Below are 13,966 nucleotides of genomic sequence, written 5' to 3' on the forward strand. Positions count from 1 at the left end.
TAGAATCGTCATCAGCAATCACATACCTCTGGGAACCCTTGGAAATAATTCATAACATCCTGACAACTCGCATTGAAAGGAAGACCTCTCATTACAATAACCGAGGGCCCAGATGGGGCCAAGTAATTCTGAGGAGAAACAGGAGGACTAGGGTACCAGTATAATATAGGAGGAAAGTAGGCTGGCCTCTGTGCTGGAATATGCGTCATGGCTGGATGATGCTGGAAGGCTTGCATGGGCGCTGGTTGAGGCATCTGATATGGTAAGGAAGCTATCGATGATGTAGGAATCATGGTCGGAGGTGAAACAGCTGAAATATAATAAAGAGTCATAGTTAGCATCCATGTGATGTTATATTGATTGTGCGTGTTGCCTTAAATCAGAGGCATATACAGCTCTGCTTAAATTGTAGAAACCAAAAGCTACATTGAAAGTTTAATTTAACTGAATATACTGACCCGTAGGAATTAATTGTCGCTGGATCATTGGTGCCACTGCTGGCGGTAAAGCTGCCGTCATGGGCATGCCATTTGTTAGCACTAAACTCATATCATCTCCTGAGCATGGGATGACGTCAATGATACGTTTCTTATTAGCAAAGATCATCTGACGACGATGTCTGTTTATAGATGTTAGAACTGCGGCTTCTTCCGACTCCATTTGTATAAAAGCTTCTCCACTCGCTTCACCCTATAGGTTTGAGAAATCAAATTTATTATAATCATAAACAAACTATTCTGAATATGCAGCAAATTTAATATAGTTGTAGTTAGTTTCGTTTGGATAGTTTATAAAATTCATAAAGGGATTGACATGAATAATATCTTTACCTGGGAGGTATACACCATATGTACACCTTGATATACTATAAATTGTGAGTATTCTCCCAAAAATGTGAGGATATCGGTCACTTGAGCACCTGTCGGTAAATTTCGTAATCTGACACAGTCTCTTCGTGTACCACTCGTAATGAAGTTCTGAGGAAGCATGGGTAGAGCCGTTTGTTGTGGTATTTGTGCTATAAGAGGTGAAAGTTGACTGTCGGCAGGCTGTTCCGGATTCCTGGGATCCATACTTCTATTTAGCACCTATAAAACAAAGTCCAGCGTTAACATTAATTCGATTAAAGTCGGATGTGGAATGATTTCGATTTTTAATTGTTTTTTAATAATGATAAGACAAACTTCCAGGATCCAGGCATATTGAAATGGCTACATCTCTTTGATTTGAAACTAAATGAAATTGTAGATTTCAAACTAAATGAAATTGTAGATTTCATATGTTGATTTGTTTGTGCGATGTCAACCAGTCTTCATTGACATCTGTAAATAAAGTCAGTTTTTAGCAGTGTTTCATAGTAGATCCGCCCCCGATATAATACAGCATACTGCAAACTGATGGGGTCGATATGGGTACTGCGACGGTGCGTAGCTATGCCGATTTATTTATGGGATACTTTGAAGATTCAACTAGTCCTACACTAGATCTTTGTTGGTGACATGTCAGGTAATTTCAGCAGCATCTTCCGATTTCAAAGGTGACCATTTGGAATATTGACGAAAACCTGGTAACATGTTAACTCAATAAAATCCTTCAACTTTAGAATATAATTTACCTGTTGCACCTCTGCTGTTGTACTTTTAAAAAGTTCAATGTATCGTGTACCCATGATATCTCGATGTTTCTTTAAGGCTTTATTAGCTTCCTCTTCCGATGCAAACAATACGAAGGCATCACCCGTAGATCGTCCATCTGGATAGTGGACGAACAGAATACCATCTTCACCATCAAGCACTATACACTGGTTGGGATCTCTTGAAAAGAAGTCCAGCTGAAAAGATTTGTTCCATGACATCAGACCCAATAATTCCAAACACAAGGAAACAGACTACAACCAATAACCACATTAAATGGCAGGGGCAGAGGATTTACACAAGAAGAACATTACAAAAGCAAATTTAAAATGGTCATAATTATGTTTCATTGATTAATTTTCATCTGAGAATACATCGTAAATGCATATAGAACGTTTTTGGTTAGAATTAATGAAACAGTAAGATAATATAATAGATCGACAACGTCCATATTTTTCTCTCAGATTTCTTTCATACAAATTTAATACCCAACACATCTATCGTAACTCGACACAATATAACCGGTTAGACCACCATTTCATGGAAAGCATTTCATCCACCCTTTCAGTTACATTCTTAAGCATAAGTCAAGCATATCTTACAAGTCCACCTTACATGTGCAATTCTAATTTAGTAATCTACTTGTGCGAATTCAGGACTAAAGAGTATTTGGTAATCTGCGAACAGGTTGATAATCGATTTTAGAATTATGTATAGCACCCTTTTCAAGACAGAAAGAACCCCCTCACAATTAAATGCCTGTCGCTGGTTTAAGGAATCATATAAATCTGACTTGCACGCACGCACACCCTCCATTTCCAAGGTCAGTGAAACCCAGGGATATACTGAGGGGTCTAGAAATGCATATTAGGGTGTAAAAAGCAAAAGAAAACCCTGGAATTAACACTGGTTAAATCTAAAAAAGAAAACACCACTCTATCCACATGCCACACCAATCCGAGCCGTATATAAATAGTAGTTTGGATACTCGATTCCCTCTGCCCCAAGCCATGTTAAGTGATCAGCGAAAAATACAAGTAGTATGATAATAATAATAATAATAATAGTAATAATAATAATAGTAATAATAATAATAGACGTGAAGAATATTACGCTAAAACCAGTGATTGGAAGAAAAAGTCAGGCCTATGATATAATAATGATAATAATATGGATATAGTAAAAGTAACTGGAAGTAGCCAGCAACCTTCCCCGCACCGTCCTTTAACCTGCAAATATGATTGGACCATTAAAAACCTGGATGCGACCAACCACAAATAACCACACGCCAAATCGTTGTTATCTCCCTTTGCCCTTTAAGACTTACCTTCAGTCAATGAAATTATCTGATTTCAAATCAGAAAACTTGAAGTGAAGTGTACTGAAAATAATGTGTACATCAGATTTGGGAAATAATTTGTGTACAAAATGGAAGTCTTCCAATAAACAATATTTTAGATGGGTTACTACGGCTATATAAGGCTACGATCACGTCTTATTGTCAAGAAACAATGAATGGCCTTGCATTGGTGCTCAATAAGGAGTTATGAATTAGTCAATGATAAATTTGTGTTAGATAGAGGTTATGAAAAATGAATAATGAATATTGGTACAAATGAAATGTATATTGGTACAAATGGAATGATTATTGGTACGAGGGGAATGAATATGGGTGCACATCGAATGAAAAAAATAGTAAATGATAAGAAAATGGAAAGTTTCCGAGTGCTTCACATTGCATGAACAGTTTGGCGTATTTTCATTAAAAATTGGCTTGTTTTTGTTTTGCATTTAGAATTTAAAAAAATCTATGAATAATAGTTCATGTTAGCTTTAAGTAGTAATGTGTATATAAATAAGTACTAACCACTTGCTGTGTTGTCGCTGTGAACGGTAAACCTCTCATACGTATAATAACTTGTCCACCACGTGATAAAAATGCTTGAGCTTCTGTATTACTACCTAGAAACACAATAATGTACATTAATAATATAAGCCTATATGTTGTTTAAATCCTACATATTGTCTGAATCCATATAGAAATATATGTTATGTAACACTTGTAGAAGTACCGTTTGATAATTCATAATTCGTTCGACAAAAAAAGTACTTTACATGTCGAATTTAAATATTTTATATTACACTACAAGTACCAATGCAACTGAATTGACAATGGAGGCAGATTTACAGATACATGTAGTCGTATTCTAGATACATCTCCCTATGCCTAGATTTAGAACCATACATGCATTGAAGAAACTCAATATATAATTCCACTGAATTGTGCATTATAGCTTCTCAGTATTAGCTATACAGCCAACAGACATATTCACAACACAGCATAGAACTAGGCTTGCAATGTTAAAAGGCTTATAAACTTAAACACTATTAGTAAAACTGTTTTTAGTACAAAAGAAGTTGAATTATATTGCGGTCCACAAGCTTTTCATTTAATCACACATATGATTGTTATTACAAATAAGAAACAGTACTAACCCCCTGCCACATTAATAAAATCTTTTCCTGTTGCTTTATATACTTCTATGTAACGTTGTCCTATGTGATGTTTATGTCTTCTAATGGCTAAATCTCTGTGTTCTTCCGATTCAAATCTGACTAAAGCCTCGCCATTTCGTCTACCCTGTGGACTGAGACAGAGGGCTACTCCTCCTCTAATCAACACAAAAGATAACATACTATAGACATTACTCTTTAAAATGCATCTGCCAGGCCCTCGACGCAATTTGTATTTTCTAAACTGTTTATAAATACTTATAAATCATAACAAACTATTAAGCACAATATCAATATTAGTTAAAATAGTAGGCGATACATTTTTCAACGATTTGAAACGGTTTATTGGACCTACATTTACAAATTTTGATAGAAAAGGGTTGTGTAAAGAAAGAAAATCGACATGTTTAATAACATAACCAAATAACAATAATGGTTAGAAGTTTAATACTTACTTTGAAATATTAAGACCTTTAAAAAATCTAGCTATATCTTGATCTGAAGACTGCCATGGTAACCCACGTGCTCGTACAACTGAATTATCATCAACAAATTCATTTTTACTGCTGTTAAAGAGAAAGGGATTTATTTAGCGATTGATAAATATATTTTAATGTCTACAATAAATTATGGCATTATAAAGAGGTACGGCTGATTAAAAAGAACAAAACAAAAAAAAAACACACCCTCCCCGCTCCTATTAATTACTTTACTAATCATTAAAACATTTAGGCATGCATAGTACTGTGTTCGGTGAAATAAAGCGACAGAACCGATCAAATGATAAAAAATATAGCGTTATAATAGTTTAAAGAAAGACATAAATTTAAGTTTGGTCACAGCAGTCTTTTAATTCATATTTTCTTCCATTGAAAACAATATTCAATAGACGCCATATTGCCGGCTTTATTGTTCTAAACCCACAGAACCACGAAGGATAAAAACTGACTTTGGAAGGCATTAAACATAACCGGAGAAAATATTTGCATGTTCAACATTCTGAACAAACTCATTGGTATACCTTTTCACCAGTGTTGTAAATTTACAGAAGAGGAAGGCCTATTTGAATTAAAGGGAGGCTACTGAGAAAAATATCAAAAATGCCTATATTATAGACGCGCATTTTGTACAACAAGGGAATACATTGTTATAGAAAACCTCAGATAATATATCAGCTTATTATGTACAGACTTTCCATATCTTAAACAATTAAAAAACTCTCGGGAGTCATTGATTAGGTTCCAGAGCAAGGAGGGCTAGTTTCGAGCAAACAAATACATCGAGATCAATCGTTGAAATATTACAATATTTCCTTTATGTGGTTTCCATATCATACTGTTTATTCTTGGCCTATCGTTTTATCACTTGATTTTCCTTAAATAATAATAAAAGAGGTTTACAATAATTTCTCAAACAAACGAAACAGTTTTCTCTGTAAACAACCACAATGATACAAAGAGGAGATAGAGAACTGTGTTATGAATTTCATTCCGTTGCAAGAAGTTCTAAATAACCAATTTCGAACTTACCATATACCAGGTTCCAATCGCTCACTAACAATATCTGATTCACCAAATACATGACCTGCAGAAATAAATTATAGAAAAATCATTATTGGAGTTGGTTAGGCTATGTTATATTTCATTTGTAAAAAAAAACCCAAACGATAAAGGGATGGCAAGGGTTAAGATAACTGAATTGAAACCATCATAATTCATATATACTGCAACATTAATATGTTATATTTAGACAACAAATATTAAATCACACGTATATAGGTTCACGCCGGGGGCATATTTGGTTGCTAAGTGTAGTAAGTCAACTGTATCGAAATAATATATTGTGTTCATGGATGAATAGATATAAAATCTCATCAACAACCTTTAGCTGTTTCTAAAGTCAACAACGCCCTAAATATGATTTACATGAACACACTGGGCGATGTACATATTAATACATAATCAACCTAAACGAATAAAATTGTTTCTGGGCAAACAAATCAACAAAAACACAAATGTATTTCAGGAACAGTAATTGGTGAAATGAAAAAGTAGAGAATGTTTTCCTGATTACTTATACTGATTTACAACGAATATTGCATTCAACTGAAATAATACAGCATGGACAAATCCACATTCTGTACTGTCATCAGATCATAGAATTTTGGTAAGACAAGGATCTCGCACCAAGCCAATGTTATCTATTTCTTTTTCAAACGAATAAGCTGAAATTTACGATATTCGAAAATAAATATATTTCTTGTGTATCGACTCTGTCTATTTGAAATATTAAAAAAAAGAAATCTTCACACTCGTAAAATTTTGTTTAAGGATGATGTCAATATAAACCTAGTTATATATTCTTTTATTGGATATTGTTCTGTAGGAAAATTTCGTTTTGATATAAATGAACTTAATAACTTTAATCTAATACCAATCATCTATGACATTAAATGTAATTTGACTTCGTTACTGACATTTTTATGGTAAAAGCAATGAAAAACCAAATACATAAATTATAATTAGATGTTGGGTTTCAAACCATTAAACCCATACCCAATAACAGAGATATTTAGTTACTTGGCCGTCAATTTAAGCTGAAAAATTTTGATTGACACTTTATTGCAGATAAAAAAAAAGCACGTTTAACACAGGTTGAACATGATCTTTAGCAAAAACACCGTTTATTTTTTTTAAATCGAAAATGTGCAAGTAAATGTAAGTGAGTGCTTAATTAAGATTACTCGATCTAACAATATTGATTGACGTGCTCGAGGCTAGCATGTCAAATACACATATATTTAATGACTCATGCCGATATGACATAGTAGGGTTTTTTTTTGTTTTTTTTTAAAAATCGCTGATGGTGGTATTGCAGAAAATATAGTCCCGGGTCCGTTTCACGAAGCACACGTAAGACTTAAGCACACATAAATGGGGCCTGGGGAAATGGACTCGCGTTACTTTTGTGTTAAAATTTATACACAACACTACTGATTTATCGACAATGACATAAGTCATAACCTTTCTAACAATACTCAATACAGTTATTAATGGGGTGGGGTGGGGTGGAGTCACGCCCAATTTTTGTGTGTATGTTATCCTGATACACAAAATGAATAACATGCTTCATCTGAATGGTTTGTTAATACCTATACGTGTTGGATCTTGATACTAAACTGTTGGATAAGTACTAGGTGGACAATGGGCTCCCTACAGTTAAATTTACCACATTGTCAGCGACTTGCAAACAGACTTAATGCATCATCAAATCACGAATTTGTACCGGATGAGATCACAGCGATATCCCCGCCAGTGATATTTTCTAGAATATTACCCCTATCCACATGGAGTCGATTAAAATTATTGCGATTTCGTATTTTATGCGCTAGCTGGGTTATAGTTAGCTGAATTGGGCTTATCTATTGAAACTAAAATAAACTGCATTAGTAAGAAGTGTTTAATTATTCATGATAATATATATGCTATCTGGTTTTATTTTATTAATATTCAACAAAATTGAACACAGCTGTTTCATACTATTGATTTTAAACGGAATTTCTACATAAATATACTAAGGTGTTGGTCTGTAAAAACGAACTGTATATCAATAACAAACTTCGATATTACTTCAATTCGTTTTGCATTACTTTTAATATACTATTCAAAAAAAGTAGGGGATATTTGATTTTTAAGTGTTATTAAAGTCACCTAATGAAACTGACGAAGAAACAAATGACAAAATGAAATGAAGTTCACATTCATCGATTTATTCCAAATGATCGTTAGACTAAGTAAGGCACAGACTGACCATTATAAGGGTAAAATGATACCCGGGGTCAAACAGCAAAGTTACCACAGCATCACAACCAAGTCAGTAACGGGTAAATCCTCCTCTGTTTGCCAAACAAGCATTGATCCGACGTGGCATACTCCTAATGAGACGTCTATGGTCATTTTGGTCCAGATTGTCCCATTCCTGTTGCAACGCAGCAGCAAGTTCTTGGACATTGGCAGGACGTTGTTGACGTTGACGTAACCTCTGTCCAAGCATGTCCCAGACATGCTCGATGGGGGAGAGGTCGGGACTCAGTGCTGGCCAAGGTATTGTGGTGATGTTCTGTTGTTGGAGGTAACCTGTAACGATCCTGGCCCTGTGACATCTTGCGTTGTCATCCTGGAAGATGAAACGGCGGCCATGACGTCGTGCGAACGGCACAACATGGACTGCCAAGATGTTGTCCCGGTAGTACTGGCCTGTAACACGCCCTGCAACAACATGTAAAGCCGTTCTTCCAGCAACAGTGATGCCTCCCCACAGCATAACAGAACCACCCCCAAATCGATCATGTCTGATGACGTTAACGTCTTGGAAGCGCTCGTTTCGACGACGCCACACCCTCCTACGTCTGTCCAAAAAATCAACAGTGAACCTTGACTCATCTGAAAACATCACATTGCTCCAGCGTCGATTATCCCAGTGTTGACGATCCCTACACCAACGACGTCTTGCCTGAATGTGATGATCTCTCAAACAAGGGATCACGCGAGGCCGTCGGGCGCGAAGGTGACCCCTATGCAGTCGATTCCGAATCGTCTGGCCACTCACTCTCACACCAGTGTCTGTTTGAAGACGAGCGCTGATCTGATTTGCTGTGATGACACGATTTCTCAAGGCCAAGGTACGGATAAATCGATCCTGGGCTTGAGTTGTCGCCCTTGGTCGACCTGAGCGTGGTCTGTCCTGTACAGATTGTGTATCACGGTATCTGGACCATAGCCTGCTTATGACAGACTGAGAAACATTCATCGTCCGCGCCACAACCGCCTGTGTTGTGCCGATCTGTAGCATGCCAAGGGCACGTAACCTTTCATTTTGGGTAAGCCGACGCATATCAAAATTTGTTTTCTGGTCACTAAAACAATTAAACTGATGTTTCCACCCTGGACTTCAATGCCACAATGACTGTAACATTCAAAGTCAGAGTCGTGCAAATCTTGGGTTGGACCCCCATGATGATCCCAAGCATCACCTGCATTCCATGCGGTAACTATTGGTGCGTTTGGGCGTCACATGTAACTGGAAATGTTTCTTCTGTTAGGTTCTATAGTGACTTTTTTCGTAGTCATTTGCATATTTTAGTATTATGCCCCCAAAATCAAATATCCCCTACTTTTTTTGAATAGTATATAAACGTAATCTTCTAATATTATGGTATAATCGATGACAATATAAATAACAATGGGTTAACGACTACAAGATGTATATAGGCTAATTCGTTATGTATTTTGTATATAATTCCTTTATTTGCCTATATAATATGTAGAAACACGGTACTAATCACATGGTACGTATGTACATATAGACCGTTTTCTTTATCTTTATTCAAATCAAGTCAATACCGGTGTAAAGAAAGATTATGTTTCTGTCCTCGAATTAACTTAAATATTCAAAGAAGCAATACATTTCAACTCTTTTTTTTTTTAAAAAAAAGAAAAAAAGAAAAGAAATGCACTGTCTAACGCAACTATTTACCCAATTGGTGAGGGTATTGGTAGATCCTGAGTTTGTCTACAAATTCATCAAAACACGTTGAATGAGTTTACAAATGCAAAATGGAAGAAGAGGAACGTCATGTCACGTACTAATAATTTTTTTGTAGAATAGAACGACGTTGATTATCTACCGTTGCTCAGATTTTTTTTTGTGTTCAAAAACAATAACCCCAGCGTCTTTCAATTTAAAAGTTACCAGTTTACATTTAGTGGTTTAAAAAAACCCAGAATGTTTAAGGATCAATAAGAAAGATTTAATTCCCACGGGTCATAGTGCAAGACAGGGAAGAACCAATGTATCTACTACTACCACTACTGAAGCAACGAATCCAGGCAAATATTATCTTTGACCCTCTTCAAAATATGGTATTATAACTGTAAACAAAAGTCTGAGCTGTCCATCCTTTGTCAGTCATAGATCAGATGAAATTAGCCATACAAGGTAAACGAAACCTTGGCGCAAAACTTACAAACACATTCTTGGAGTAACTCTGAAGCCGGCTTAGGGGACGTTAATAATGCCCATAAACAGCCAAAGGGACAAGAGTAAAAAGTGAAAGCGAGTTATACCGGCTATATTTGTTATTTAATTTTGAAAAACGGAAAGGCCAAGATGGCATGATCACAAGTATTACAAATACATACAATATCAATAAAAACAATGCATTGATTATTGTACGAAAGAACGCCACGAAACGGTCTGACCTGGACAAACATAAAAAAAACCCAACGATTTTAGTACAGAATTTCAACTATTGGTTTGATGAGCAAACATTAGAAAACAAATGCGCAAGTGAAGAAATGTAAATTTCAGCTAAGGATAAATGTCAAATACTCATAGACCAAAGAATATGGTTCTTAGCTGCAACAGTAAAAAAGGTCAAAGGACTATATTTGCAGACGTTAATTGTCGCTCAACAGACATCTTGAATAAAATGGCAAGCGTTTTGGGATCGTAATTTCATTGCACACCTTTCGAGAAAAACATCATTCGATCTTTGAAAACATCCAAGTAGGTCTCCGCCCATTGCAATCTTATTAACACAAACATATCGCTTATCCGTTTGACCATTGATTTGCAAGCAACGCAGGTGGCAAGGTTCAGAATATGTCATTCTCAACTGCCTATGCAATTCGCAAAATGTCGCGAAATTACACAAAGTTTTGTTGAAAGGTTATGTAAAGATCGGTGCAAATATTAAAGTGTTTGACGATATATCGTCTTGAAATTGTGTTTCTATTTAGAAATGTTTTTCTTGTAGTACAATTAAGTATTAATTGGGCTATTTTTAATTGACAGGGCTACATTTTAAAGAGATGTACATAAAGTTAAGGCAGGCAGATTTCATAAGTTTAAAAATATATTCTATGTTATGAAACGTGCTATCATTACGACGTGGGGTGGGGTGGGGTGGGGTGGGGTGGGGCGGGCGGTGGCAAGAGTTAGCCTACTTGTGTACGTCACCAGATGAAAGGCTGGTAAATAAGACTAGAGAATGGTGTTGTTAATAGTCGCATAATAATATATATATTTAAAGTGCATCTAGAAAACCGGTAGACTGCACACTAAACAAATAATGACAAATAAGACCTCAGGCGAACAAGGCCCTGCTGTGTTGGTCTCAACCAAATATTTGACCACAGATCTCACGAATTGTCGCTCGGTGACAAAACCGTTGGCAAATAAGGTGAACATTTGCCAGTAGCAGCTCTTTCAAGTTGGTACATACCAGCATATCACCGTATAACCTAAAAAACTTGACAGTTTAGAAGAGATATTTGGAGTTTTATAGGGGTCAATAGGTCACCATATTTACGTCACTATATAGCCCACATCCTTGAATAATTACATGGTTAACAATAATTATAGATACCTCATTAAGGTTTGAAAATATAATTCTTATAAATATATCACAACCTATGTCAACACCTTTATATACGTGTATCAAAAAGTGCATGGACGGAGAAATAATGTCAATTGGGGACTGCAATACGCTTAAGAATAAATAGAGGATAGTGAAAATTTAAATTAGGCGGCTAGGAAATTAAAACTTACCATCATTGATTAAGCGATGAACTATACTGGCCATTTCTTGACACTGTCGTACACCATATTCAACTGACTGGTCCCCTTCTAAACCTAGATCTAATCACATGTTAAGGGTGTAAACCATTTTAGTATATAGAAATATGAATCATTCTGTGAGAAATTATATACCTTTATTGTTGCAGATAAGTATAAGCTTAGATTTTAATATGAATGGGTCTTATTTCTTTTCAAACTTATATGTAAAGATATCAGTTAAATGGTTGAATAAAACGCCTAATTCAACACCTAAAAACATGGATTATATTTAAGTATTCTACATGTACATAATACCTAATAAGAGAACGAGACAGAATTGGGTTTAATGTCCACTCGATACAAACTAGATTATTTTGGGACAAACATAATGGTATGTTTTATTTCTATACAAAATAATGAATTTAAAATCTAACCCGTTTAAATAACTGTATTGTCGTTAATACGATTGAAAATCACACGAATTCAGTAAATTGGTTAATAGAACTACATTGTATGTTCACTTTCAGTTTTAAAGGAGCTAAACCTCTTTGGGTTGGCTTAAAACCAGGTATTCAAATGTGTTACTTCGATAAGTGATGGGGAGAGCTCTGTAGGATTACAATTCTGTTTTGGAAATGGGATGGTTTACCAAGTTTAGTTTTATTTTAGATAACAATATCGGTTATATCCCAACACTGACTTTATCTATATAGACGTAGACAGATTGACATCTCACTATAAACAAATTAACATTTATACAGTCCAATGAAATCGACAACACTTTTCCTGACCCAAATCAAAGAGGTTTGATTTTTTTACGCAAGACAATTGAAGATGTCTGTGGAGCTTGTTATAATTGATAAAAGTAATCGGAAACGGTGATTTAGTAAATAAACTGTTCGATAGATACACCCGGGTTTATTGTTAGTTACAGGACTCAGAAAGTTAATATTGACTCAACTCTACACCGCTTTACAATTTCACAACAAAATGAGCAATCTTGGATCTTAAATAGACCAGTCTTTAATAGAGTTAACCTAACGTTTTTATAGCCTATGTAAAGAACAAGTAAAGAACAGGATTCCTGCATAGTAAATGCCCGAGAAACGATACCCAGATATTCATAAGACATAACCTGTATCATTACAGACATCCATTTATGTATTATGATACCTGAACAAACCAGACGACCTCGGTTCCTCCCTTACATTGTAACTACTAAATAAAGGGAGAGCTTTACCATTCACGTTTATCTGAATTGACATGTCCCTCTATAAAGCATTGCTTTATTTATATACACACATCTACTTTAAACGACCCTTCTGAATACTATGTAGATTATACATAGTACTCAACTACTGAAGGGGCTGTACCTATTTAAAGATCTTTTGATCTATTTACATCAGGTGTGTCGTTTTAAATTAACGCCGAATATTGAGAAAGCGGTGACGAGTCCGACATTAAAAACTTATGTATTAATTAAGTACATTTGAGTTAAAGATACATTATGGGAGATTACATAAAGAGCTGGCAGTTCTCACTATAATAGTTAAACATAGGTTGCCAGGCAACGAAACATACGCCCACAGCAGCTAAATCGTCCGGACAGTCAACAAGAGTTGTCGCATATTTTTACTTTTTTCGGTAATGAATCATTTATAATACACCAAAATCCGATTAAGAGTAACAACTCATGAAGTAATTATCAGAAAACCATTAGAATTTGTTTGGTTTTTATAAAGTTCTGCCTCGTGCTAACGTCTATACGCAACTTTTAATATGGATTTAGCTGTTCAAGTCATAAAAATTCATTGAAAATCAATATACTTGTTCTAGAGCGTCACAAGATTTTTTTAAAGTGATCAAGGGCCATAACTTTGGCAATAATTATCGGAAATCGTTGAAAATCAATAGGATTCTTCGTCTCATGGCCTTAAACACTGTGTATATTTTTAAAAGTCAATCGGATATTAACTTTAGCCTCTAGAGCGTCCACAAGATTTTTTGAGACGACGACAATATTCCACATTGAAATGTGGTCGTATAAAAACTAAATAATGTAAAGGCAATTTGCTGAAAATTTCAGTCACATTTAACCACACTGAACCGGGAATTTAGCGATTGAAATTTCGGCCTAGCCTCGATCATCATTACGATACGATTAAAAAACCCAACATAGTCTCGATTATCCATTCTAT

General features: G+C 35.3%; 1 protein-coding gene across 3 annotated transcripts in view; it reads right to left on the reverse strand.

The window, feature by feature from the left end:
- Positions 1 to 13,966, reverse strand: part of LOC126815321 (epithelial splicing regulatory protein 1) — a 35,932-nt gene that overhangs the window by 7,074 nt on the left and 14,892 nt on the right. Inside the window, exons 4-12 of one of the 3 annotated variants that reach the window (XM_050540894.2) lie at positions 11,760 to 11,849; positions 5,678 to 5,732; positions 4,604 to 4,714; positions 4,131 to 4,306; positions 3,502 to 3,596; positions 1,616 to 1,831; positions 831 to 1,088; positions 459 to 690; positions 27 to 310 (exon numbers count right to left, since the gene is read on the reverse strand). In XM_050540894.2, coding sequence (XP_050396851.1) covers positions 27 to 310; positions 459 to 690; positions 831 to 1,088; positions 1,616 to 1,831; positions 3,502 to 3,596; positions 4,131 to 4,306; positions 4,604 to 4,714; positions 5,678 to 5,732; positions 11,760 to 11,849 — 1,517 coding nt within the window. Of the gene's footprint in view, positions 1 to 26; positions 311 to 458; positions 691 to 830; positions 1,089 to 1,615; positions 1,832 to 2,961; positions 3,016 to 3,501; positions 3,597 to 4,130; positions 4,307 to 4,603; positions 4,715 to 5,677; positions 5,733 to 11,759; positions 11,850 to 13,966 lie in introns of those variants that run through there. The other 2 variants (XM_050540896.2, XM_050540897.2) reach the window with 2 other exon arrangements.

Source organism: Patella vulgata, chromosome 3, assembly GCF_932274485.2.
Source record: "Patella vulgata chromosome 3, xgPatVulg1.2, whole genome shotgun sequence".
NCBI lineage: Eukaryota > Metazoa > Mollusca > Gastropoda > Patellidae > Patella > Patella vulgata.